Here is a 25464-nt window from a genome sequence, read left to right on the forward strand (position 1 = left end):
TCATTTTATTCTAGACCTTCACGGTTGTTAACTTGGTGTTAACAATATTTTTTTCAGAAAGATGTATTTAGATATTTAAATATTTTCAGAAAGCATGCATTTTAACATTTTAATATTTTCAGAAAGCCTGTATTTAAATATTTAAATATTTTCAGAAAGCATGTATTTAAATATTTAAATATTTTCAGAAAGCATGTTTTTTAATATTGACAATTATTAAATTGTTCTATTTTAACAACAATGGGTTAAAATAATAAATTCAAAAAAAAATTCGTAATCAGAAAAACTTCGATAATTATTGCTATCTATTTATTAAATATAGTAATCTGTTTAAAGAGTAAAGGATAGTTATTACTAACTAAATAATAAAGATCTTATAGTTCTGTTAAAAGAATGTGTTTCGAATTTGAAGGTTTTTGCCAATTAAATTAGAAAGAAAGTTGTGTGTTTAAAATATCTTTCACTATTGATAGTTATTGTTATCTTATTATTAAATATAGTTCTGTATTTAGAATATGTTAAACTCTATAATAGATATTGTTATCTTATTATTAAATATAGTTCTGTATTTAGAATATGTTAAACTCTATAATAGTTATTCTTATCTTATTTTTACATATAGTTCTGTATTTAGAATATGTTAAACTCTATAATAGATATTGTTATCTTATTATTAAATATAGTTCTGTATTTAGAATATGTTAAACTCTATAATAGTTATTCTTATCTTATTTTTAAATATAGTTCTGTATTTAGAATATGTTTAACTTTAATAGTTACTGTTATCTTATTATTAAATATAGTTCTGTATTTAGAATATGTTTAACTATTATAGTTAGTGTTATTTTATTATTAAAGATAGTTCTGTATTTATAATACTTAACTATTGGTAGTTTTTGTTATCGTATTATTAAAGATAGTTTTGTTTAAAGAATGTGCTAAGTATCCTCGCTAAACTATCTGCATACAATCCTCGAACCATCTCATCTCTCCTGTAACGATAAATATTAGTTTGTACTGTAAGTACTGTAGAAACTGTAAAAACTGTATGTATACTTATGTACTGCATGTTCTGTATGTACTCTATGTACTCTGTGTATGCTATGTACTATATGTGCTCGATGTAATCAATGTAATGTATGTGGTGTACTCTATAAACTTTATGTACTGTATGCACTCTATGTACACTATGAACTCTACTCTAAGTTTTTTATGTACTTTATGTACAGTATGTACTCTATGTACTGTATTTAATCTATGTAATCTATTTAATCTATGTACTGTATGCACTCTATGTACTCTATATGTTCTCCACGTACTATATGTACTTTATGTACTCTATGTAATCTTTTACCCTATGTACTCTATGCACTCTATGTACTCTATATACTCTATGAACTCTATGTACTTTATGTACCTGATTTCTCCTGGAACTTCTATCTGTATAGCATCAACATCACCTCCTTGACTAGACCCATATTCTTCTGTTATATATCCTCCTCTATAAATATTACATAATTTAGGTGCTTTTGTAATTAATAATTAACCCCCAACCCCTTCTCCTCCCGACTTGATATTAAGAAAATATATATGTCAATAAGTGATTCTTTGGTAAATATAAATGATTTTTTTTTTATTTCGAAATTTAGAGTGCAATATAAAGTTGAACCAACACGTTTTTATGCCTTGAAAATATTTTTAAAAAGCTTGGAAACTTTGAAAGATCTCTTAACTATCAACTTGACATTCTCAAAATGTGCTCATTACAGTATTTACCATCAAGCTCTCTTAAAAAGAAGCAACTCTCTAAGTATATTTAAAAAAAGACTACTAAATTCTCTTTTTGAAAATTATAGGACAATGTGTTATAAACCGAATTGCTATTTATGTAAAACTAATTAGATATGTTTTAATATGCTTTGATATTTGTTGTGTACATGTCTGAAAATTACTTTAAACTCTAGTTATTCGAATTTATGTATAAACTATTTTGCATATGATAAATTCGCACCCTGATCTCTAATCGTTCTCCTTAAATCTATTTAATTGAAATATTTTGTTATTATTACTAACATTAGGTGGAAAAAATAATCAAAACAGCCAAGAGCTATTTTCCACCTAATTGCTTTATACTTGTACTGTTAATATAGTCATCAATTTTGTGATTGTAAACTCTATCTGTATACAGATACATTTATTTTAGCAATAAACTTTATCTGATCTTATCTGAGGATCATATGTTCTCTAGACGTGGGCTAAGCACAAGGCACATGTAAGCCTTGGATCAAATGGCAAACATAAACAATACACAATCTTACTGTTCTAATTTATTCAACTTTGTAATTGGAAACTGTATTGCTAAACAAAAAGACAATATACAAGTGCACAAGACCCATTTTCAAATTCTTTGCATGTAACAGTTGTAAAAGGAAGAGGAATACATAGACGAATTTTGACCTATAACATTAATATTTAGTGAATTAAATGATTTGAATGATATTATACAGTTTTATTTTGACTTTTGATATTCCGACAAAACAGAAGATTCCAAAACAATTTAAAACCCGTTTTTTATTTTTGTTTTTTGTTTGTTTTGACCTTTAGATAGTTTTGAGAGTAAAACTCTAGAAAACTGTGGTTTGTTCACAACAAAATTTGTAAATGTAAATAACATAATAGATTCTCATCAAGCCTTTTAAGGATAGTTAAATCCTAAAGGGGCTGTAAGCGTAATTTGAAATGACCCTCTATTCAAAGATGGCAATGCCCGAAGCACAGCATTATAATTAATGTGGAAGATACCGTCGTAGATGAAATGCGCAGTTCACATTTCTAGAGAAACAACAATTTAAAGTAATCAGAGATGGAATTTAAAGAATTTGAGCCGCGGTTTAAACCCGCCAAAACCCGATTTAAATTAAGCGCAAGCTTAAATCTTGAAACATTTGACACAATTTTAAGTGGAACCAACCATATTTAAACCGCGATTTAAATTTAAACCGCCGCTCAAATTCTTTAAATTCGGCCACAGTTTTCTTGGTCATAAACATTTACATATAATTCAAACTTGATCATACAAAGCTTTTGAGGGTATTATTGTGAATGAGCATTGCCATCTTTGCATAATGTTCACATGAAATTAAGCTAACAGTCCCTTTATGTTTTTTCACGAGAATCTGTGATGTTGTTAATTACATTTAAAAATTTAAGTTTGATACGATTTATTTAATAAAATCCCAAAAGAATGTATATTTGTACCTGTAATACTTATCCTGGCCTGGGCTTGGTTGCCTGAAAAAATAACAATAATTAACAGAAAATAGACTCAAGTAATTTAAACGTGAGACTAAAGTATTATGCGTTTTCACCTAGAAATCCTCTAATTCAAGACTTATAAATTTCCAATAACCGGAGAACTTTTATTTTTTAAACTTCTGCTTAAAATCAAAACTAGGGAAACTACGGCAGTAATACGGCATAAATTCTACCTTCTCTTTCTGCCTATTCTACATTGAAACATAAAATAAGTTCACTAATTCATTTTCAGGACGTGCATAGTTCTTATAAATAATTATATGATAATTAATTCATCGTATAACAGGCTTAAGTAAGTAAGTAAGTAAGTAAGTAAGTAAGCTTTTATTGGACTTTGTCGGGAAGGGAACAATCTCCTTATTTCATATTATTAGTAAACAGTTGTATATGTACAGTACAGCTAAAAAGTCTGGCATGTACACAGCTATTATACCCCCCCCCCCCACTCTATAATCAACTACAGTGAGAAGCATAAAACTATGTGATAGAAAGGCAACAGTAATACGAGGGTAGGAAGGCAAGCCTTCATCCCGCAATTGACTCACAAAATAGCGTTGCGGCACGGCGCTTACCCATATTGTGCAGTGTACCCAATTTCTCTAAATAAATTGAATTTTAAGTTTACTGTTGAAATATTTTGCTCTAAACTTCCTATTCCACAGTTTATTGGGTCTCTCTAAGTATCCTTTCTTTTTAACCAGCACCTTTTCTATATCATTTTGATTCATGAAATCTTTATTATTTTAAACAATCGCTAATTTCTAAATTCTATTTTTGTACTGTTCTCTTTCATTTTTGCGAAAACTACCTCGGGGACGGAAGTGCTTTATAACCTTCATCTTCAAACAGTTTTCCAAGACTAAAACATAATAAAGATAGCATATAAATAAATATTGTTTTTTTTCTTCTATATTACAGAAATTTTACAGCTCTACGAGGATGGTATTGTACAGTTTAACTCAGAAATTCGGAGAAATCGAAAGAATTTATGCAATGTCGTCTTGACAATTTTACAATGGGTTTTACACGTTTTACACTATTAAACCTAAATCTCAGTAATAGTAAAAATAAATAAATAGCTATGAAATATGCGGGAACAGTTTTAAAGAGCTCCATATAAATAATCAATTAAAAAAATAAATATCTGAAGCATATTCCATTATTATTAATCAGTAGGATAAGATGACGACATTTTATTTATTCTGTTAATATCTCTAAAGTTCTGGGCTAAACTGTATAAGAACAACAAAATATTCATTCCTCTCGTTAAATGATAATGAATTGAAAAGATTTATATTTAAAAATTGCACAGTAATCAAAAGAAAACAATGGAATAGAAAGACGACATCATCGCATTATATTATTATTATAATTTTAAGTGAAACTCTGTTTAACATTTGCATGTCTGATTGACAACGGTATCCTTACAGAAGCTTTGTCTGATCAAGAGTAAATCAGTTTTCCATGTTTTTGAAAATTAATTATTTGTAACTGCATAGTTTCTCTACAAATACAGAAACCATGGATTAAACTTTTATTAAACTTTTCAAGAAAAAAAGCGCTTTTAATGGAAGGTCAGTTACAACAAATATAATTTTTATGTTTTAAATTTAAATTTACCTTTCATCGCCGTAAAGTATATTTTCAACGTTCAATTCTTTTCTTGACATCAGAGACCTTTCATTTTCAAATTGATCACATTTTTCTGTTTTTTCATTTAAAATAAAAAAAATCTATTTAAAGATTTTCATTTTTAGAAATAATCAGAATTAATGAAAAACTTTTTATAAATGAATTTAAAATTGAGTAGACAAAATCTAAGATCTACAACGTAGAACTGATTTTTAAAACATAATTTTTTTTTAACAATTTTGAAATCATTGTATTTTAATGAAATTGTAACTTTTCCATAGGTAATATTAAACATTTTTGAAGTCAATTGGGTTTGATTTATTCAAATTTTGGATAGCTATCTTCAGACTTCCTTTTATTAGTCCTTCAATTTCTGACTTAATATTTTTTTAAACTGAAAGTTTCATTAGAACAGAAAAATGGAGAGCATTTGTAAAAATTTAAAATCAATTATGATATAATCGTAAAACAGGTTTTCTTTTTCTTACAGTTACACTTGACATAGAGAGTTTTTGAATTTAAGTTTGGTAATTTTTGTAGAAGCGTTGTCCAAAACTAAAATATATTCCTTTTTTACATCAAACGACATGTTTTAAACAAATATAAAGCAATATATTCAGAAACAGAAAACATCAAAACATGTTTAAGGTAATTAAATACATATTATTAAATCAGGAAACCTTGAATTTCTGAATGGTATAAAGCTGTAATGAAAACTGATAAAACCAATGTAAACATAAGAAATATATAAATGTTTAAAAAATACGATAAAATTCTAAATTTGAAATATTCCTAATGCTAGGTGTAGTTGTGAATATCCCTGTATTTAGCTCCTCTGTCAAGTATCTGTACCCTAACTCTAAATATAAGGGACTGTACCCTAACTCTAAATATAAGGGAATGTACCCTAACTCTAAATTAAAGGGACTGTACCCCAACTCTAAATATAAGGGACTGTACCCTAACTATGAAATTAAAGGGACTGTACCCTAACTATGAATTAAAGGAACTGTACCCTAACTCTAAATATAAGGGACTGTACCCTAACTATGAAGTAAAGGGACTGTACCCTAACTCTAAATATAAGGGACTGTACCCTAACTCTAAATTAAAGAGACTGTACCATAACTCTAAATTAAAGGGACTGTTAACGTAATTGCAAGTGAAAGCTTTCATTTTTTCTCCAACGGTACCAAAAAGCTTTGTATGACCAAAAAAAATTATAACTGTAAGTTTATTTATTTCTTTGCTCAATCAATAAAATGGCCCTAAAAAGACTATATTTTGTGGGTATCCATGTAAATCTATATTTTTAAGTTTGAAAAATTTTCCAGTTTGAAATACTTTTTAAATCTTTGTAGAAAAAAAACTTATTAAACCTGTTGAGTTTTTGCCGTGGTTTTGTCCGTGTAGATCAATAACAAGCCCAACACCTATTTTTATTTATTCAATTTTTTTTATTAGCAAGTCAGACCTTCATGTATTTTTATTTTGATATGATCTTTTTTTCTTTTTGATTTTTTTTAAAGAGTATTTAACACAAATGGTATTCCAGAGGTTTTGAAAATTGTTTTAGTATTTAGAAGTTCTCAAAACTAACACAGGGTGTCCCAATAACCATGGGAATTAAGTAAAACTTATAAATCTTCATTTATTTTTGACAGTTTTCAAATGACAAAAAGTGTATCAGTGCAAGATTTTACACCATATATATAATCTTTTAAAAATCCCGGTTTCCTTATTTTTTTTAAATTGATCATTATACTTTTTCAAAATTTTGTTGTTAAATAATTAATTGAATGCAGCTACTAAAATAATTTACAAGTGCGTCACATTAATTTCATGTATATTGGGACATCCTTTATCCCAAAATTAATTTCATGTATATTGGGACATCCTTTATCCCAAAATTAATTTCATGTATATTGGGACATCCTTTATCCCAAAATTAATTTCATGTATATTGGGACATCCTTTATCCCAAAATTAATTTCAAAAGTTTTCAGAAGCATTTACGAAGTTTATCAATCAAAAAAAAAGAATAAAAGATTGACATATTTATGAAAATTCGGCTGATTATGGATTAGGTTTAAATGTTTTTAAAAAATTATGTTCTTACCTTTCAAACTGTCTTTTACTTTTCTCAGCGTATCATGGTAATCTAAAATAAACTTTATAAAAATTTCACAACAATTTAAAAAATCAATATTTGAAATTAAAGGAATGCATTTTGAAAACTGATTATTTTCAATTGTGGTGTCTCTTTCCAAAAGTAATTGTCTCTTGAAATTACACTAGTCTCTTTACACCCGTATCTCAGCAACAGTGAGTAAAATGTCATCTCTATTCAGAAAAGAGTAAGATTTCGACAATTTCCCTGTCTGTTTCTGCTGCATAAATCCACAAGTACAAGTCGCAATTATATTGAGCCCATAGTTGGGAATGATGAGTATTCAGATAGCTTAGAGAAAAGTTTAAAGGGTACATGCAGTACACACTACCGTTGTGAGTGTAGGATACCCATTCTTTAAATTTAGGGTCGCTTGAAATTAGTTCTACAATCCCTTTAAGACCATTTTTAATAAATTTTCTTTATGCTTTTTCAAGACAAAAAATGAAATGGTTCTATAGTTCTGCTGTTCTCTAAACGTATATATTCTTGTTCTGCTAAATACACTGTATTTAGCAATCGCACTTCCTCTGATTTAAAAAACAGTTGAACTTTCTTGCAGGATCATTTATATCTCTGAAAGGAAGTTTACAATCAGTACAGTCAGTGCACGATATACTGCATGAAGTACATTGCCTAATAAAATTAAGTTCAGTTCTAAGGTTAGTACGAATTATAATAATTATTACCTTGATAAGGTCATTTGACAGTAAATCATGAACTTATTGTAAAATGACCTTACTACCTGAGAACCATTGATTGACAACTTTTTGAGATACGTTTCCAGACATTTAGATATTTTTGACGTTAAAAGTGTTTAACAAAAATGCGAGTTATTAATTAAATTGCAAAATTGTATTCTCAATAACTTTGCTTTACTAACATTATGTAAATTATTTTCTCTTATCAAAAAAATTAACCAAAACAATTTTTCTAAAAGAAAAACGATTATCCAGGTGTTTTTAAACATCGTTTTGGTTCAGATATTTGGTCATGATAAGGTCAGAATAAAAAATGTTGCATAATGGTAATTAAAGGGAGTGAACGGCTATGTAAGGTAGTTGAACTGAGTATGCAGTGTTGTTGAAAGCTTCTTTCGGATTCATTTGAGACATATTAAATGTTTTAAAGATCTGTAAATCCTGAGTTCGAGCGCAAATTCGATGTTCAAAACTCCTACTTTGGGGGTGGATACGTTTTCAGAATTAGTTTGTTTTAAATTATTAAATAACGTCGACATAAAATGTAAAAAAAGTTCTACAATAAACTACAGACGTCATGTATAGGAACATGTTTAGCAAATAAAAACTAATCTTATCATCGAAAATAAGTAATCTTTTTCAATTATTAGTTTCTATTATCTCATTTTTCTAGTTTCTCGTTATTCACAAAGAGTTTTGCAGATTTTCTAAAATCATTATTGAAAAGACGACATTTGAAGAATTTGAAGAAATCTGCGAATAAATTCAAAAAAGAAAATTAGAAATTCAATATAATAATAAAAACAAAATAATCGATTTGAGCGTTAATTTATGGACAAATTTCTTTTGAGAAAAATGTTCCTAACCATCTAATTAGACTACTGTATAATTTTTACTTTATTTTTCGTTGTCGTTATTTAATAATTAAAAAAAAACTAATTCTGAAAACATATCCACCCCCAAAGAAGGAGTTTTGAACGTCGAATTTGCGCTTAAACTCAGGTTTTACAGATCTTTAAATAGTTTAATATGTCTCAAATGAATCCGAAAGAAGCTTTCCACAAAACTTCATACTCAGTTCAACTACCTTATATAGCCGGTCACTCCCTTTTAAAGCAAAATTGTCTAGCGTGTAATTTTGCAATAGGATTCACATCTCAGATTCTTATAGAGCCTTTGAAAAGTCTAAAAAAAATTGAATAGTTAAAAACGTTCACGAAAACGACGGCCATTATAAAACTTAGAATTGAACTATTATAATCCTACCTCTATGAATATCTAGAGCCTAGAACTGAACTATTATAATCCTACCTCTATGAATATCTAGAGCCTAGAATTAAGCTATTATAATCCTACCTCTATGAATATTTAGAGCCTAGAATTAAACTATTATAATCCTACCTCTATGTATATCTAGAGCCTAGAATTAAACCATTCTAATCCTACCTCTCTGTATATCTAGAGCCTGGAATTAAACTAATATAATCCTACCTCTATGTATATCTAGAAGCCTAAAATTAAACTATTATAATCCTACCTCTATGAATATCTAGAGCCTAGAATTAAACTATTCTAATCCTACCTCTATGAATATCTAGAGCCTAGAATTAGACTATTCTAATCCTACCTCTATGTATATCTAGAGCCTAGAATTAAACTATTATAATCCTACCTCTATGTATATCTAGAGCCTGGAATTAAACTATTATAATCCTACCTCTATGAATATCTAGAGCCTAGAATTAAACTATTCTAATCCTACCTCTATGTATATCTAGAGCTTAAAATTAAACTATTATAATCCTACCTCTATGTATATCTAGAGCCTGGAATTAAACTATTCTAATCCTACCTCTATGAATATCTAGAGCCTGCTTGTCCCCCTGAGCTCCCTCGTCTGCGCCCCTGTTAAAATCTACCTTGGTTCTGAAAATAAAAATAAAACATTTTGTCAACAAAACAATTCACATTTCCATCCTGATTTATCAATTTTTTATTTAAAGGGACTGTTCACGTTATTTCAAGTGATCTTCCATGCAAGCAGAGGCATCCCCGATTCACAACAATACCCTTAATAAAGAATGTCGGAGTTTTTCTTGTTAATCTACAAAGCAGGACATTGCCATCTTTGCATCGAAGGTTACTTGAAAGATCGCTTACAACCATCCTTGATAATGATGTTTAACTAACCTATGCAGCTTAGCCACAACAACATGAGGGGTTTCTCCTAAAATAAAAAACCAGCTTTAAAATATATTGCATTAGAGAGACCAAAATTTTGATAAAAGTTTTTACATCAGGCTTTGTGCTTTCTGCTACAACATGTCTGCTGTTTTCACTATAAAAGTCAACCCGTGGTTCTACCAAGTTCCCCAATCAACATTTGAAGCAAATCGGTCCAGGGGTTAATGAGTTATGATCGGACACACAAACAAAGATTACTACTCTATATATATACTAACTTGGGAACCCAGAGTTGCTCAAGTTACTCATAGTTACTCCAGCCGTTTACCCGCGGTCTTATTCTTAATTTAGAATCTTAAAGCCAAGCTAAAAACATTTCCTTGGTGCTCCCGAGTTCCAAATAAAAATTTTATGCAAATCAGTCCAGTTATGAGTTATGACCGGAAATACAAACAGACAGACAGAAAAACAAACAGAGATTACTACTACATATATATATATATAAGTATCAATAAACTGTGTGCACCTGTAATCCGTTTATATTGTTGAACCATTGCTGTTCCCAGCTCTACAGTAAACTCATCCCCACCAGTCACAATCTACAAACATTTCAATTCCATCGATAAGAATTTTGCCAATTACTTCTTGAAAACGAAAAACAAAGTAAAAAAAATCTAGAACTTTTAAAGGAATTGTTGCAGAAAACAAAAAAAAATTGAAATTGTTAAGTTCACAGGAACTTTGTTATTTTACGTTATTATTGCTTATTGTTGAAGAATCCATTAACATTAATTCAAGAACGCTTCAAGAGTCTTGTATTTTTTATACTGAAAAAAATGTAATTCATGACAACTAGGAGAATATCGATGGAAAAAAATAAAAAAAAAAAACGGTTGAATTTTTTCCAATAGTTTTTTATGTTAAAATATTTTTTTCCCTTTAACTCAATAAAAATATTTGTTTTTCCTTATAACTCATTATAAAATATCTATTCCTTATAACTCAATGAAATATGTTTTTTCCTTATATAACTCAATAAAAATATATTTTTTCCTTATAAACCGATAAAAATATGTATATGTTTTCGGGTGAGGATATGGAAGTAGATGCAAATTATTTTTTAAAAAGCTGTAGCCTGAATGTAAATGATCAATGATCATACATGGTATCATGCCACATAGTTCACTTCAATCTAATTTGAGACCTCATAACTCATAAAAAATAAATTTTACACTCTTGTAATTGCGTATATTTTCTTCTTACATAAAGGTATTCGCAAAATAGAGTTTTGTTTGAAAACATGAAAGTTATACACTGGGAACAAGACAGAAAAAGAGGGTCAAATCTATGCGACATTACTGCTACGACTTTGTGACCTCGTAGCTCCTCTAGTTTTGATTATGAGATAAGCAAGGTTACTTATTGAAATTTTTTGCTCTTCTCAATAGCTTTACAATAAGCTATGTGTTATGACAGAAAACATAAAGATTTGAATCTTACAGTTTACGATACAGTTGTTAACCATTAACTTTAAGACCTCCGTGTAATGTCGTCTTTAACTTAAATCCCCTCTCCGAGACACCAAACCAAATAATTCCAGCCCCCTTTTTCTTTGTTCTCATTTATTGTGAATCCATTTCAAAAGTTAAACATAGAATATTTTTATATGAAGAATTAGTGAACTTCTGTTATTTTTTAGGAAATAAAGCTTTTGTTATCGATTTTCTTGAGACGGGGGGTTACTCTGTTGCGTGTGTTTGCGGCTAACCGGGAAAGATTTGTCTGGGGAGAATAAATATCCCCCACTAGAATTCCGACGGGCCTATTGTTCAACTTTATCTGGTGTGTTTGCTGTTATCCGTCAACAACAGTGTACTTCAGACGTGCATTTAATTGATATATTATTTTCTTACCTTGCAGATATTTGACGGGGGACATTTTGTTCTCAATTCATCATTTTTGTAAACACAGTTACCATCCATTCTACACCCTTCACTTCAATAATAATAATAATAATAATAATAATAATAATAATAATAATAATAATAATAATAATAATAATACTAATAATAACAAGAATAAAAACAAGAACAAGAATTTCTTACCTTCTATTGGTTAAGTACAGAGGTCTTATTTCTCCTCCATGTGGAATACTAGAAATAAACAAAAATATTAAAAATTATTAGAAAATGGAATCCCAGCTTTGCCTGGAGTTTTGCCTATAAAAATCAACCAAACTAGGCCTAAAATTCTGCTGTGGTGCTACAAAGATCCTTGATTTAAGTTTGAGGCAAATCGGTCTGCAGGAGTTTATGAGTTTTACTCGGAGAAAAAAAAGAGAATTTACTAATTTATGTAAATAGAAAAGATGCTCAATTATTAGAAGATATTAAAAGTTTACTATATCAAATTAAAACATTGTTATTAGTATATTTTTAGCAAATTATGGTATTATTATTATGTTATTACAAAGCAAAAAGTTTTACTAGTAACTTATTAAATCACTTATAAAGTTAAATGGGTCTGTTTACACTGCACACTATACAATTGCATTTTCTCATATTCATGGGACTGTTTAAAGTCTTCCTAGTCCAAGGTTAACCCCCGCCCCCCCCCCCCCCAGGATAATATTATCATCTATACCTGATTACCAGGTTAATAGTACCAGGCCTATATTCAACAAACTCCGTCCTTGGAACTAAACAAAAAATATTTACTTCCTTAGCACATTCTTCTGTACCATTCAAAGACATCCTTCCTCAGAAGCATTTCTCATTAAAAAGGTAGTTTAACGTCCTAATGGGATGTTTAATTACGAGGAAGTATGCTTTTGGATGGTGGAAATACGGTGTGGTAATTTTAATCATTTTTTAATTTTAGAGATAGATTTTTTCTTATTTTTTATCATACATACACACAGATAAGAAGAAAGCTTTAGCTTCTTTATAAATTTTTATCATTATTTATAAAATAAACCAAAAGATTGACAGTTATTCAACATCCTGTCATTTTATACCGAAACTTCAATTATCAAAACTTATGTTGATAATATTTCTATTTTTCATTTAATGTTTTCTTGCTTAAAAAATTACAAAACATTTAGTTGTCTATGTATCTATTTTCATAATGAGTTATTGAACAACCCTGAGTGCCACTAGATAATTTTTTTAATGGTGGGGGGGGGGGAGGGTACAATTTTGAGGAATTTTCTGCTTTTGTTTGTGGATTTATAATGAGTTTTTAGTTTTTACATATTTTTGTCGAGAAATTTGGACCAGATTCAATCATTTTCACATTAATTGAATACTAACAAACCAACAAGCCAAATATATATGAGTAAACATTGTATAATTGGTTTATATTAATGTTAATATATTTATAATCAAAGTACAACATTTTTTTTATTTAAACAAATGAAAAAAGATATTTTTTAAATATTACCTATTTCTTGCTGGGACTCCGTCATGAGCACTAAGAAAGTTTTAAAATAATTTTTATTATAATAAAAAAGTTTGCTCCGCACCATCTGGCAACTTAGAAAGTCAAATTCATAAAAAATATTAAAACTTTTTAATATAAAATCTTGTGTAAGAGAAGTAAAGGGGAAGCTGAAGAAAAGTGAAATTTAATAATCAAATAAAAATGGTTCCCAACAGAATTCAAATGAAGTTGAGTTCAACAAGAGAAGGAAAAACAGATTAGAAAGTTTTAAAAGAAATAATGTTAAAAGAAGTGTGGGGGGGGGGCTATACAGGGACTGTAAGCGTATTTTCATTTGACCCTTCATGCAAAAATGGCAATGCCTAATCCCTGCGCTACCCTGCAGTAGAAATGCGCAAGTCACTTTAGTAGAGAAACCATAACTGAAAACAATCAGTTTTCAAAATGATAAACGTTGATATCATGATTCTTACTTGATCAGACAAAGGTTTAGAGGGTACGAATGAGAGTTTAGCATTGGCATCTTTATTTGAAGTTTTTTCAATTACTTGTTTTTTTAACTATTACAAATATTATATTTGGTTTATTTAAAATCTTTCGATTTATGTGGGGGGCCACTGTAGTAAACAAACTTAAGGTGTAAAGTCTATTTTCTTAAAATTTAAGTCGTCTTTATATCTTTTTTACATAATTTTTAGAAACTTCGATCTTGATGTGGGGGTGGGACCGTGGGAACTGTTTCAAAACAAAAGGAAAAATGTTATTTTCCCTTATTTAGTTGCAAAACATTACCTAAACAGACGTTTTTTGATTACTCGTTGATATTGGTTTTTAAAAGGAGAAAAAAAAGTTGATTGTTTAAATTTTAAAACCGCGTTTCTTATAGGTTTTGAATGAAAAAAAAACTTGACAATTTTTAACATTAAAATGTATCTAAATTAGAACCTATTGCCGGGGCGTAATCATGTATTTGTCCGGGGGGGGGGGGCTCACATTTTCTTTCTTTCGGGGTGGGGGGTTAGCATCCGTTGGAGCTCCAAAACCCCCTGACTCCCATATATTTCACTGAACAAGGGGAGGGGCAGGGGCTGAGCCGCATAGCCCCCTCTGCTTATGGCTAAGAATAGTTATGAAGAAATAACGTGTAACCTGCTGGTAGTAAGTTTAAAAATATAATCAACGGATCAATAAGCTCTAGCATTTTATCTAAAAAAAAATTTTTTTTTGTCGTCACTTTTTAAAATAAAAGCCTTTTGAATCCTTTATAATGAAATAATATTATAAAAAAAAACTATATAAACATGCAGCAAAAACTGTTCATTTAAACCTATAAAACAATTTTGACTTTTATTTGACCTGAAGAAAAATGTAAGCGTGCATCCTTCATATTGCAGAAAATTGTTTACATTTTTAATTGCTATTTTAAACTATAGTGTAAAGATGATAAAAAACATGTCAAATATTTTATAATTTCATTATATCTGGAATGTTGGCAGGGTTATCACCAAGTTTTAAACTTTAAAGAACACCGTATTTAAACTTAAAATTGTTTGTATATTATATAGATATTGTTTTATAAGAATCTAACTGTATACCTTTCCCGTGTGAGTAAATCAGATAAACTAAACTGGAGGATTTTAAAAAAATAATTCGTGGATTTTTTAACCTAAGTATAAATATAAATTTGATGCTTATCGTGGGATGAAATTCTATACACTACAAAACCAGATTTTAATATCTCTCAATCTTTAGCAATAAAAAACTAGTAACCGGTTTTTTAATGTCAGGGTTAGATATTCTTTAGGGAAAAAATATATTTTGTTTTTAAAATTTTTTTGCATGCTTTAATTTATAAATAACACGGAAATAAGTTTAAAACAAAGATTGCACTTATAGTCCCTAAAATCAAAGTGGAGTTTAATAAAAATTCCATGCCAAAAACCGAAGTACCATTTGTTTGTTAAACAAATGTAAAGGGTTTCCTCGTTTCACTTTCTTGAAAAAAGCTTAAAGCAAAGTGTACTGCACATTTAGTTTACATTTTAAAATATTTTGTAAACAAATATTGTCATTTAAATTCCGAAAAGAAATAAACAAGTACAATAATTCTAACAAATCACGCACCTCTGCCCCTTTAGTAAAAGTAAATTCAACATATATAAAGCATAAAGTCTGATCGCGTCAACCTTGCTGAACCGGCTAGTCCTGTTGATTGCCTGCTTAATGAAGCCAATGTCCGTGCGGTACAGTACAAAACGGGGACCGGAATGGTTGACCCAGCTCGGAAATTCAAATGTACTACGACAGCCCGTGAAATGTCTACTTTTGCCATGTGTTTTCATCATAGCGTAGAGAATATATTTTAGATGATTTTTCCTCGGTATAATTTTTTCAACCCCTTTGAATAGTTCAAAGAGTGTATTTCACAGTAATACAGCATGATCCCTTACTTTAAAAAAATGGACTTAAAACGTATAATGAAAAGCTTTAAATGTACTGCCTCCAAAATCAAGAATCCAAGGTTTATTTCCAGATGTAGGGGGTGGGGGAAACCGTGCACCAAGGGCCCTCTCCCCACGTACGCCACTGCTCAGTTCTTAAATAATGTAAACGTTTTTTATATATTATGCATATTTGTATTACTAGGCTTTCAGGGCGCTTCGTGCACATCTATTTCAATTCAATTGTAAATTAAATTTTTTTTAAACAAAAAACGTAAAAATCGTTGTTTGTAAAGTCAATATGTGATTATTGTTTATCTTTCCAGGTCTCAAAAGATCTTACTTAAAACTTGCATAAAAATAATATTTAGAAAACAACAATGAAAATGTTAAGAGAGTTCTAAAGTATAAAAACTACAAAACATTTCATGGATTTATCTCTCTAGTGTTATATGAATATATTACTAGCCGATATTACTAGCTATATATATGTGGTTGGTGGTAACATTCAATAAAGTCAGAATCCAAAAAGTCATAGTTTCTGGCACTAAAAAGTCCTGCGGAAAAAAGTCATGGAAATATGTACTTTTTTTCAAAATATTGTATTTTTATTTTATTTTAAAAAGTCATTGTTAAAAATTTTATCTCATGTGTTTTTTTTAAGGCCTTGATTTCTGATTTTTTTCTGGTGTTTTTATTTCAATTACTTCTTATTAAATACTTTCCTAATAACTTTCCTAATAACTTTCCTAGCTGGATTCACTCAAGTGTCCGGCGTTGCCCGTGTAATTTTCAATACATGTTTTTAAAAATTTAGATTTTTGGGAAAAAAATCAAATTTTGAAGAAAAAAAAAATTCTGAGAGATTTAGCTTTCATATAAATATACAGTGAAGAGCTTTAATAGATATATTTTCAATAAGTTAATGTGTAAATAATATCAAGAAAAAAGATGAGAGGGGGAGGGGGAATAAAAAACCTGGAAGTAAAAAGTCTGGAGAAAAATCTCTTATTTCTCAAAGTATCAAAAGAAAATTTATCACGTAAAATCACGTCAGGTATTTTTGATTCCTAGAGATTTTTTCCGCATTGAAACGTCAAATCAAATATTGAGAAGTCATTAATGATTTCCGTTTATACGTTGCAAAAGGTATTTGGTAACTAAAATATATGCAACCATATTGGAAACCTATTTACTCTTATCTAGAGTAAAATTATATATGAAGGAATTGGTTTAGGGCTGCAGGTACCTTTGGTTTGGACTATGATAAGCGCCCCCCCCCCCCCCCCCCCCCCATTAATATTAAAAAAATTTTTCCTTCCTCGGCCCGGGGGGGGGGGGGGGGTAAGAAATCTTCTCCCCATTTGGAAGCTGAAAAAACTGGCTAATTGTTGCCCAGGTCAAATTTCTATTTCCTATAAACGCCCCCTGATTTCTTTAAAAACACGTGTTTAAACTGCGTGCATAAGACGGTGTTACTTGTGAAACATTTTTTAATAGAAAACTATTATTATAAAAACTCTCAGCTTTTCGTATTTGAAATATATGTTTGTTTTTACAGTAATTCCTATATGATGTGTTGATAGAACTCATGTAATCAAGGTATGGTTTTCTAGTATTTCACTTGTATCCACAAGTTTTATTTGTTTTGACATCATTCATTTGACAAATTCTTTGTTGTGAATTGCTACAAAATTTTCTTTTTTTTTCTTTGGTTTTGTGTTTGATAGTATTAATTTTAAAGATTCATTGTCTAAAATTCTTTTTGATTTTTGCTTACTCAATAATAGTTATAGGATGAACTCCTGATGATGATGCCAAAGTTTTTGGCGAAATATATTGAGAAGAAAACGATGTAATTCTACTGAGAAAGCGTAGGGTTGGGATTTGTTTAAAAACGATCTAAAGAAGGAAAAGAATTGAGAACGAATGATACCCTGTAGATTGTATTGTTATCCAAAAAGTTTAGTTTAGAATCCAACCGCGTCTGAATTCTTATCAGATATATCTACCTTTGATGTTTACAAGATAAGTACGCAATTTCAATCTAATAATAGAGTTTTTAAAAATGCGAAAAAATCATTCAAATAAAAAACAAAAACATTTAAAAAAAAAGATTTTTGGGTAGTGTCCAAACGGATAAGTTTGTAGTAAATACCCTACTCCAGAACGGTTTCTCTAGCACGTATCTATCCAGGTACAACCCGTATGCTATCAAAGTCAACCAGGACACCATCCACACTGTTACAATCCCGTGAACTTTGTAGCTATCAAACAAACTATCAATCGAGCTCTAAATACAACACAGGGAAACAAGCGTAGCTATCAAACAAGCTATTAATCATGCTCTAAATGCCACACAGGGACACAAGCTTAGCTATTAAACAAGCTATTAATCGTTCTCTAAATGCCACACAGGGAAACAACGAAAACAAGCCAACCTATCAAACAAGCTATTAATCGTGCTCTGAACGCTACACAGCGACACGAGCATAGCTATCAAACAGGCATATTAAGAGTCAAATGAACATTAAACACAGTAATTGCGAAGTGTAACTGTACACAGGCCCATTTCAGTTGACAAGTTGATTTTCAAGTATACTAGTAAATTAAAATTCAAATAAGATCATCATATCGTCTTATTATTCTACAGTTATGTGGGTCCCACTGTAAGTTAGAAATGTTTATAATACGCCTGGGAAATTGTACGTTGTTTAAAGAGTTATATATTTGCTTAGACCCAGATTAACAAATTTCTGGAAAAATAAACAAGGGTTAAAATAGAATTTATTGCAAAAAAAAAAGAAACATAATTTTTCCTTGCATTAACTGGACCTGGACCTGCATAGAAAATAGTTTAGATTTTCTAATAAAGCGGTCAGTATTTTGCAAAAATCTTTAAAAAATTATTTATTGTTGAAAATGTTTAACATTTTGTTAAGAAAAAGAACTTAATGTTAAAAATAATGAAAACCATTCTGCTAACCCACATTTTTTCTATGACGGTGAAAGAGTCTACAATTGGCGCCTCTTTCTCCGCAGTACCCCCCCACCCCGAGATTGTATAAATACTGAGAGTATTCACTCCACCAACCAATCTGAACAGAACACTAGGTAAGGCAGGGGACAAAAATACAAAAATACAAAAATACAAAAATACAAAAGTACAAAAATATAAACTTTTATTCAGTTTTCTTTCACATTGTGGAGGTAGGGATAGATCGTTTTCATTTTTTTAAAACGATCGTTTCGTTATGAAATGACGACGAGAAAACGAAAAATGAAAGGATCAATTTTTAAAAATCATTTTTTAAAAACGGTCGTTTTTAAACCGATCGATTTCAAAAGCGATTAACAACCTTATGTGGAGGGTGTTTACACTCTTATTTTTATTTTTATTTCTCATCCTTAAGAAAAATTTGTGGCTTATTCTTGACATTTCGAACAAATGATCGTTATACTTTGAAAATACTTTCGGTTAGGGTTTCTTATATCAGTAAGGGAGAGGAGAAGTGTATGTATTTCTCTTCTTTCGTCACATCTACCCTTCAGAATCTCATTTCTCCATTTAATTTCCTTGCTATTATAATCTACGGATGTTTGGCACCGTTTATTCATTTTTTTATTTCAACATTCAGAAATCTACTTGAAGGGACCCTCCATGCAAAGATGGCAATGTCTGATTCACAACGGTGCCCTTGCAACTCTTATCAGTTCATTAATATGGAAGTTAGTGTCGATTTTCTTGGTTTAAAACTAAATATTTTTGATAATTCCTAAACTTTTTTTCCGCGGTAGAAATTCAAAATCGTAAACATTAATATCTAATTTATACTTAATCGGAAAAAGCTTTCAAATGTACCATTATAAATCGGACATTGTATGGATGTTTCTTGAAATTACGCGTATAGTCTCTGCAATTTATAAGATACAAGCCTGAATAAAATGAAAAAATGCCCAACCCGTTTTTGATACAGAAAATCAAATCTTTTATGTTTTTCGATTATGATTTATAACGAGCATGAGACAATTAATCAATCTATAAGCCACTTTACGCTAATATTTTTTTTGTGTTTCTCTCTTAGATTTTTATAATAGCCATTGATAAAAAGTGTAGATAAAGCTGGGATAAAGTTTGGGGATAAACATTTGATGGTCTCACCATAAAAATTTTATGAAATTTATTTTCACAATTTTTCTCTGCATAAATTCCATTCTTTTAAAAGAGATTTTTCGCGTTTCTTTCTTTTAAAGAGAACATAAAGCGATTAAAAACGTTTTTATCGATTTACTTGAATTGCGCATTTTTCGTATTTCTGCAAAAGTGTCTCAAATAATATTTTAAATGGCGCTCTCTGGGATCTTTGGGCGTTGTTTGTAAACAAGAACAGATGCATCAGTGTTACTCTACTATCCAAGGAGGTTAAAAGCATTCAATTTTGATAATTTTGATAATTCACCACATAATAGATTCCTCTGACCAGCATATTTGATTGATTTTTTATGTGAAAATGGATCCCATGTCAGGCTGTGACATCCGTCTTGTGTTTACTTTACCGCCCAAAGACAGTACACTGCAGTACGAAAAATGCGTACACCTCTGAAATAATTATCTTTACATTATAATTACCTTTCAATCAAATAATGTATTTTCATAATTTTTTAACTAAATTTTTGTTGATTGTTATTTTCGAAATTTTCACTGAAGAAAAATCCTGGAAAAAAACATCAAGCAACAATTTTCCAACTTAGAGTTTATCAATTATAGATTTGTTTTCACGTAATTGTCACTTACTTGCACTACAGAAACAAAGAACGAATGAAAAGATCTAAATGAATAAAACGAATGAAAGATCTAAATGAAGCCCAGAAAATGTATAATAGATGAGATTTCAACATAAAAGCACGTTGCAACAATTTTTACATTGAAAATTATCGATTAAAGAAAATGCAAAATAAATCATTCATTTAGAAAACTTTCAATTTCTGTTGATAACTCCTAACAACTGGTTTGAAATCGTAAACTTTTGCAATCATCTTTAATGATAATGATAATATTCTTCAGAATTTTTACATTTTAAAAACTACGCGATTATTGGCCATTTTCATAATTAAAAAAACGTCAATAATTTAGATGAAACGTCAACTATTGAGGCTACAATTTATTTCAGCCTTGCTAGATTAATCATGTCTAAATTTTATTAACATCACAAATTAAAAAAGACTAATCTAGCTCATTTTCTTTCATTATCTAACTGTAACCTACTGAAAATTAGTCAAATTATTAAAAATAAAGCTTTGGAATTTTATGCCTTTCAGAGATCTAAATACTCGAAATTTGCTCACTTACGTCTCAATATATACTTTGATCTATGTCATCCAGTGAGCATATAACGCGAAACTAGTAATTGGTGAAACGCCCCTTGTTAATTAAAATTGTCTTTGTTTTGGTTCTTTTCTTCTGGTATTTTTTACCACCATCTTCGAATATTTCCTGAAATCTTAAATATGTACCAGATATAATTTAACCAACAAAAATGGCTGTTGGTTTCAAACACGAAAAAGCCAATTCTATAGTATGCTCATATTGTATATTAATTTGACCTCAACATGGAAAATGAGCTGAGCTTACTAACCAAGGAAAATGAGATTGCTTGTACATAGACTGAGTCCTTAGTATCTAATAGAATTTCGGATGCATACTAGCCCAAGACTATATGTAAATGTATGTAATGTAGATGCATCACATTTTTAATCTCAAACTTAGATTACCTCGCTTACATTTCTCCTCAAAGCTAGCTCACGTTAATGAATTTCTGGTGAAACGCCCATTTTTTACTGATACATAAAAAAGTACACAATATATGTGCATCTTATCTCCAGAGATGGAATTTAAAGAATTTGAGCCGCGGTTTAAATCTACCAAAACCCGGTTTAAATTAAGCGCCGGTTTAAATCTTGAAACATTTGATACAATTTTAAGTGGAACCAACCATAGTTAAGCCTCGGCTTAAATTTAAACCGCCGCTCAAACTCTTTAAATTCGGCCACTGATCTCATAACTCTTAAATTTAAATTACCTCGATAACAATTTTCCTCATTTTAAACTTTCGCTGATCATTTTATTTTGTTCAAATGTTTTTAGATCTTTTAATTTTGTTTTTATTTTGTTTAAATGTTTTTCTAGATCTTTTAATTTTGTTTTTATTTTGTTCAAATGTTTTTGCTGATTCTGTCTTAAACTCGACTAATTTTTTTTACATTTTTTAAGAACTTAAACAATTTTAAAATGTGTCTATTTTTTTATTAAAAACATATATACACACTTTCTGATAAATAATTTACCCTTTGATTTTGTTACTGTTATATTTTCATTGTATCGCTTAGATCCAATAATGATTTTTATAATAATAATTTTTAAAGTTTTTGTTAATTATCTATAAGCGTTTTTACAGGGTTAACGTCCCAAGATGTGAGTTAAATATCAAAATAATGTTCATAAACTTTTAATAATGGAAAATGCAGTTAACCTTTTTCACGAAAAATAATTAATCTTTAGAGACATATTTTTGAGATGTAGAAATAGTAGTCGTGGAAAGTACAAGGTGTCCCACGAAACATGTCAGTAGCAAGACGAATGGAAGGTCTTCTTTGATCTTTGAAATAATTTGCGGCATTTTTCTTAAACCTAATTTCAGAAGTGGAATTCTAAAGTGTATATTAACAAAATACCCCTAGTCTTGACATTTCCAAAATGTGGTCTGCCTTTTTTGTGCTTTCAATATTACCGGAGATATGAAGAATTTCGTTTAGATTTTGACATTTTTGTTTTCATTTAATAAAATTAAAATCTGATCGAAATTCTTAATATCTCCGGTAAAATTAACAGCACAGAAAAGGCAGACCACATTTTGGAAATGCCTGGACAAGGAGTATTGTGTGGTTAATGTTTCAAGAATCATACATGTAAAAGAAGGTTGAAGACTGAATATCACAAATCAATTCTAGGTTCAAAGACTGCACTTTCAAGTCATCTTGCTAATGTCATGTGTCATGGGACACCCTGTAGTTGAACTATGGTTTAACTGGTTCAACTACAGTTTGATACTAAGCGAAAGAGACACCGAAATAATCGCTAAAACGTCGTTTTCTAAACCTCCTGACAATGGAATGCATCCGATAATTAGTTTTTAAGAAGTTTTTATATTGATCTCTTTAAAACAAGATTTAGGTAAAATAGCACAAAGGATGAGACTTCAGAGACGAATGTACGAAATCTGTCTGTTTCCTTATATTCACGATTTCCTGCAAACTTAGTTGTTTATTTACCAAATCTTATCTGCAAGTTTAGGTAAAATAGCACAAAGGATGAGACTTCAGAGACGATTGTACGAAATCTTAACTGTTTGTTTATTTACCAAATCTTATTTACAAGTTTACAGCTGCAGGGAGCCATGAATTGAATAATAATACTGAATAGATTCTGTAGTCTCATTCTTTTTGGATAACCCTGTATTTATATTATAAAGCTCTTTGCTTATACATATATAATTATATGTTAGCTATGAAATAGCTGGCCAATAGACTGGACACAATTGGCTAACAATTTTTGAGGGAACGGGGTAGAAAATGACATAGGCAAAAAAAACATTTTTTTTCTTTTTTAAAGTTTTGATTAAAAAAAATATTTAGGATGAGATTTCTATTTCTGCTGCTAGTGTGCATACTTCCCTTCGTGTACTTAAAGCCCAGTCCCTACTCCAGGTAACATTATTTTTCATTAAATATTTAACAAAAAACTATTTTTTTAAATTTGAAAGAAAAACGATTTAACTGAAGAATTTAATAAATGTACTTTATAAGAAACCCTGATATTTGTTTGTAGAATTAACTACAGTGAAAACCAGAAAACTTTGGAATACGAAGACGACTTTTAGACTCAAGTTTAATTTTAAATAGTCCAATGAACATAAGCCATTGCAATTGTGAAGTGTGAACAGACCCATTTTACTTGATAAGGAATTTAATAACTTACTAGTAAAGCTATTTGTTTTGAAACAACATCAAATGCAGTTCACTGTTGTTTAATGTCGTCTTCCCATTCCACAGTTTTTCTAGTTATCACTGTACAGAAGGCATTTAGAAATTACCAACATGTGTTCAATAATATGAACAGAATCTTAAAATTCAGTAATTCATTTTGAACTGATTGTTTTTTCTATAGAGCTTTTTTTACCATTTACAACTAAATTTTCAGGATTTCTTCCAAAATATTTGCAATAGCAATTTTAGAAGAATCGTCAAAAAATATATTTATTTTTTACATTTTCGTTTATTGTTTATTATTTACCATGTTGTGTATTTAGCTATCCCTATTTGCAAAGGTAAAGATCAGAAGACAATTTTATTTCAAGTTTTAATTAGATGTGGAAATTTATTTGTTGGACACCTTGTCATTGGTACTTCAAATAATTTCATAGCAGACTAGTTGTTTTAATGTAACTCCATTTTATAATTGGTACTTCACATAATTCCATTGCAGACTAGTTGTTTTAATGTAACTCCATTTTATAATTGGTACTTCACATAATTCCATTGCAGACTAGTTGTTTTAATGTAACCCTATTTTATAATTGGTACTTCAAATAATTCCATTGAACTAGGTGTTAAGATGTAACCCTATTTTATAATTGACCCTAAGAATAATTTGATTGGAGACCTTTGCACTTGTTGTTAGTTTTAGTTTTCAATAAGTAATTGGCAAAATTCTCATCAAGTTTTGCTTTATAACGTGAGACCTTTAAATCTTTCACTATAATCGTTTAAATTTAGCTATTTAAATGTAATTCAATTTTTTCATTGTGCAGTAAAAATATATTTCTTTGGAGCAGCTCTAGCTGTTTTAATTTCAACCCGTTTTTGTCATCGTCCCTTCAAGATATGTCATTGGTGAGCCCCTAGCTGTTTAAATGTAATGTCATTTTATCATTGTCCCTTCAAGATATGTCATTGGTGAGCCCCTAGCTGTTTAAATGTAATGTCATTTTATCATTGGTCCTTCAAGATATGTCATTGGTGAGCTCTAGCAGTTTAAATGTAATGTCATTTTATCATTGGTCCTTCAATATATTTAATTGTAGCCTTTATAGCCGTTTAAATGTAGTCACATTTTATCTGTTTGAATTAAATCCAATTTTATCAAAAAATTTCATTAAAGCCCATTGCTCTTAAAATTTTGACTTTGTTCCTTCAAGATACATCATTGTTCACCAAACTATTCATACAACGGCCAAAGGTCATAAGCCACAGTGCATAACAAATTTTGATTTTCCCTTTTAAGATATCAATGTGTCCCACTGTAACAAAATTGTGTGCAATTCATAATCATTTAATAGCAAACGGCAATATTTAATGAGAAGAAACCGGTGTTAGGTAATAATTACTTAAATTGTAATAAAGATGACCAAAATAGAGTGTTCGATTTGTTTGTTAAATAGGTCGAAATGTTTTCGGTCAAACACAATGATAGGATATCCTAGTCGAATACAATGATAAGATATCCTAGTCGAACACAATGATA

General features: G+C 29.7%; 1 protein-coding gene across 1 annotated transcript; it reads right to left on the reverse strand.

The window, feature by feature from the left end:
* Positions 1-553: 553 nt before the first annotated feature.
* On the reverse strand, positions 554-15057 carry LOC111703559 (uncharacterized). Its single transcript, XM_023475530.1, has 17 exons — positions 15039-15057; positions 14593-14649; positions 13444-13473; positions 12646-12700; positions 12108-12155; positions 11916-11997; positions 10529-10601; positions 10009-10045; positions 9671-9744; positions 7067-7108; positions 6327-6380; positions 5740-5806; positions 4936-4992; positions 4124-4174; positions 3259-3291; positions 1418-1501; positions 554-992 (listed from the first exon to the last, which is right to left on the reverse strand). The coding sequence occupies exons 2-17, from the start codon at positions 14642-14644 to the stop codon at positions 911-913; spliced, it is 921 nt and encodes a 306-aa protein (XP_023331298.1). The 5' UTR covers positions 14645-14649; positions 15039-15057; the 3' UTR covers positions 554-910.
* Between the last annotated feature and the right edge of the window lie 10407 nt (positions 15058-25464).

This window comes from Eurytemora carolleeae, unplaced genomic scaffold, assembly GCF_000591075.1.
Source record: "Eurytemora carolleeae unplaced genomic scaffold, Eaff_2.0 scaffold544, whole genome shotgun sequence".
Classification (NCBI taxonomy): Eukaryota; Metazoa; Arthropoda; class Copepoda; order Calanoida; family Temoridae; genus Eurytemora; species Eurytemora carolleeae.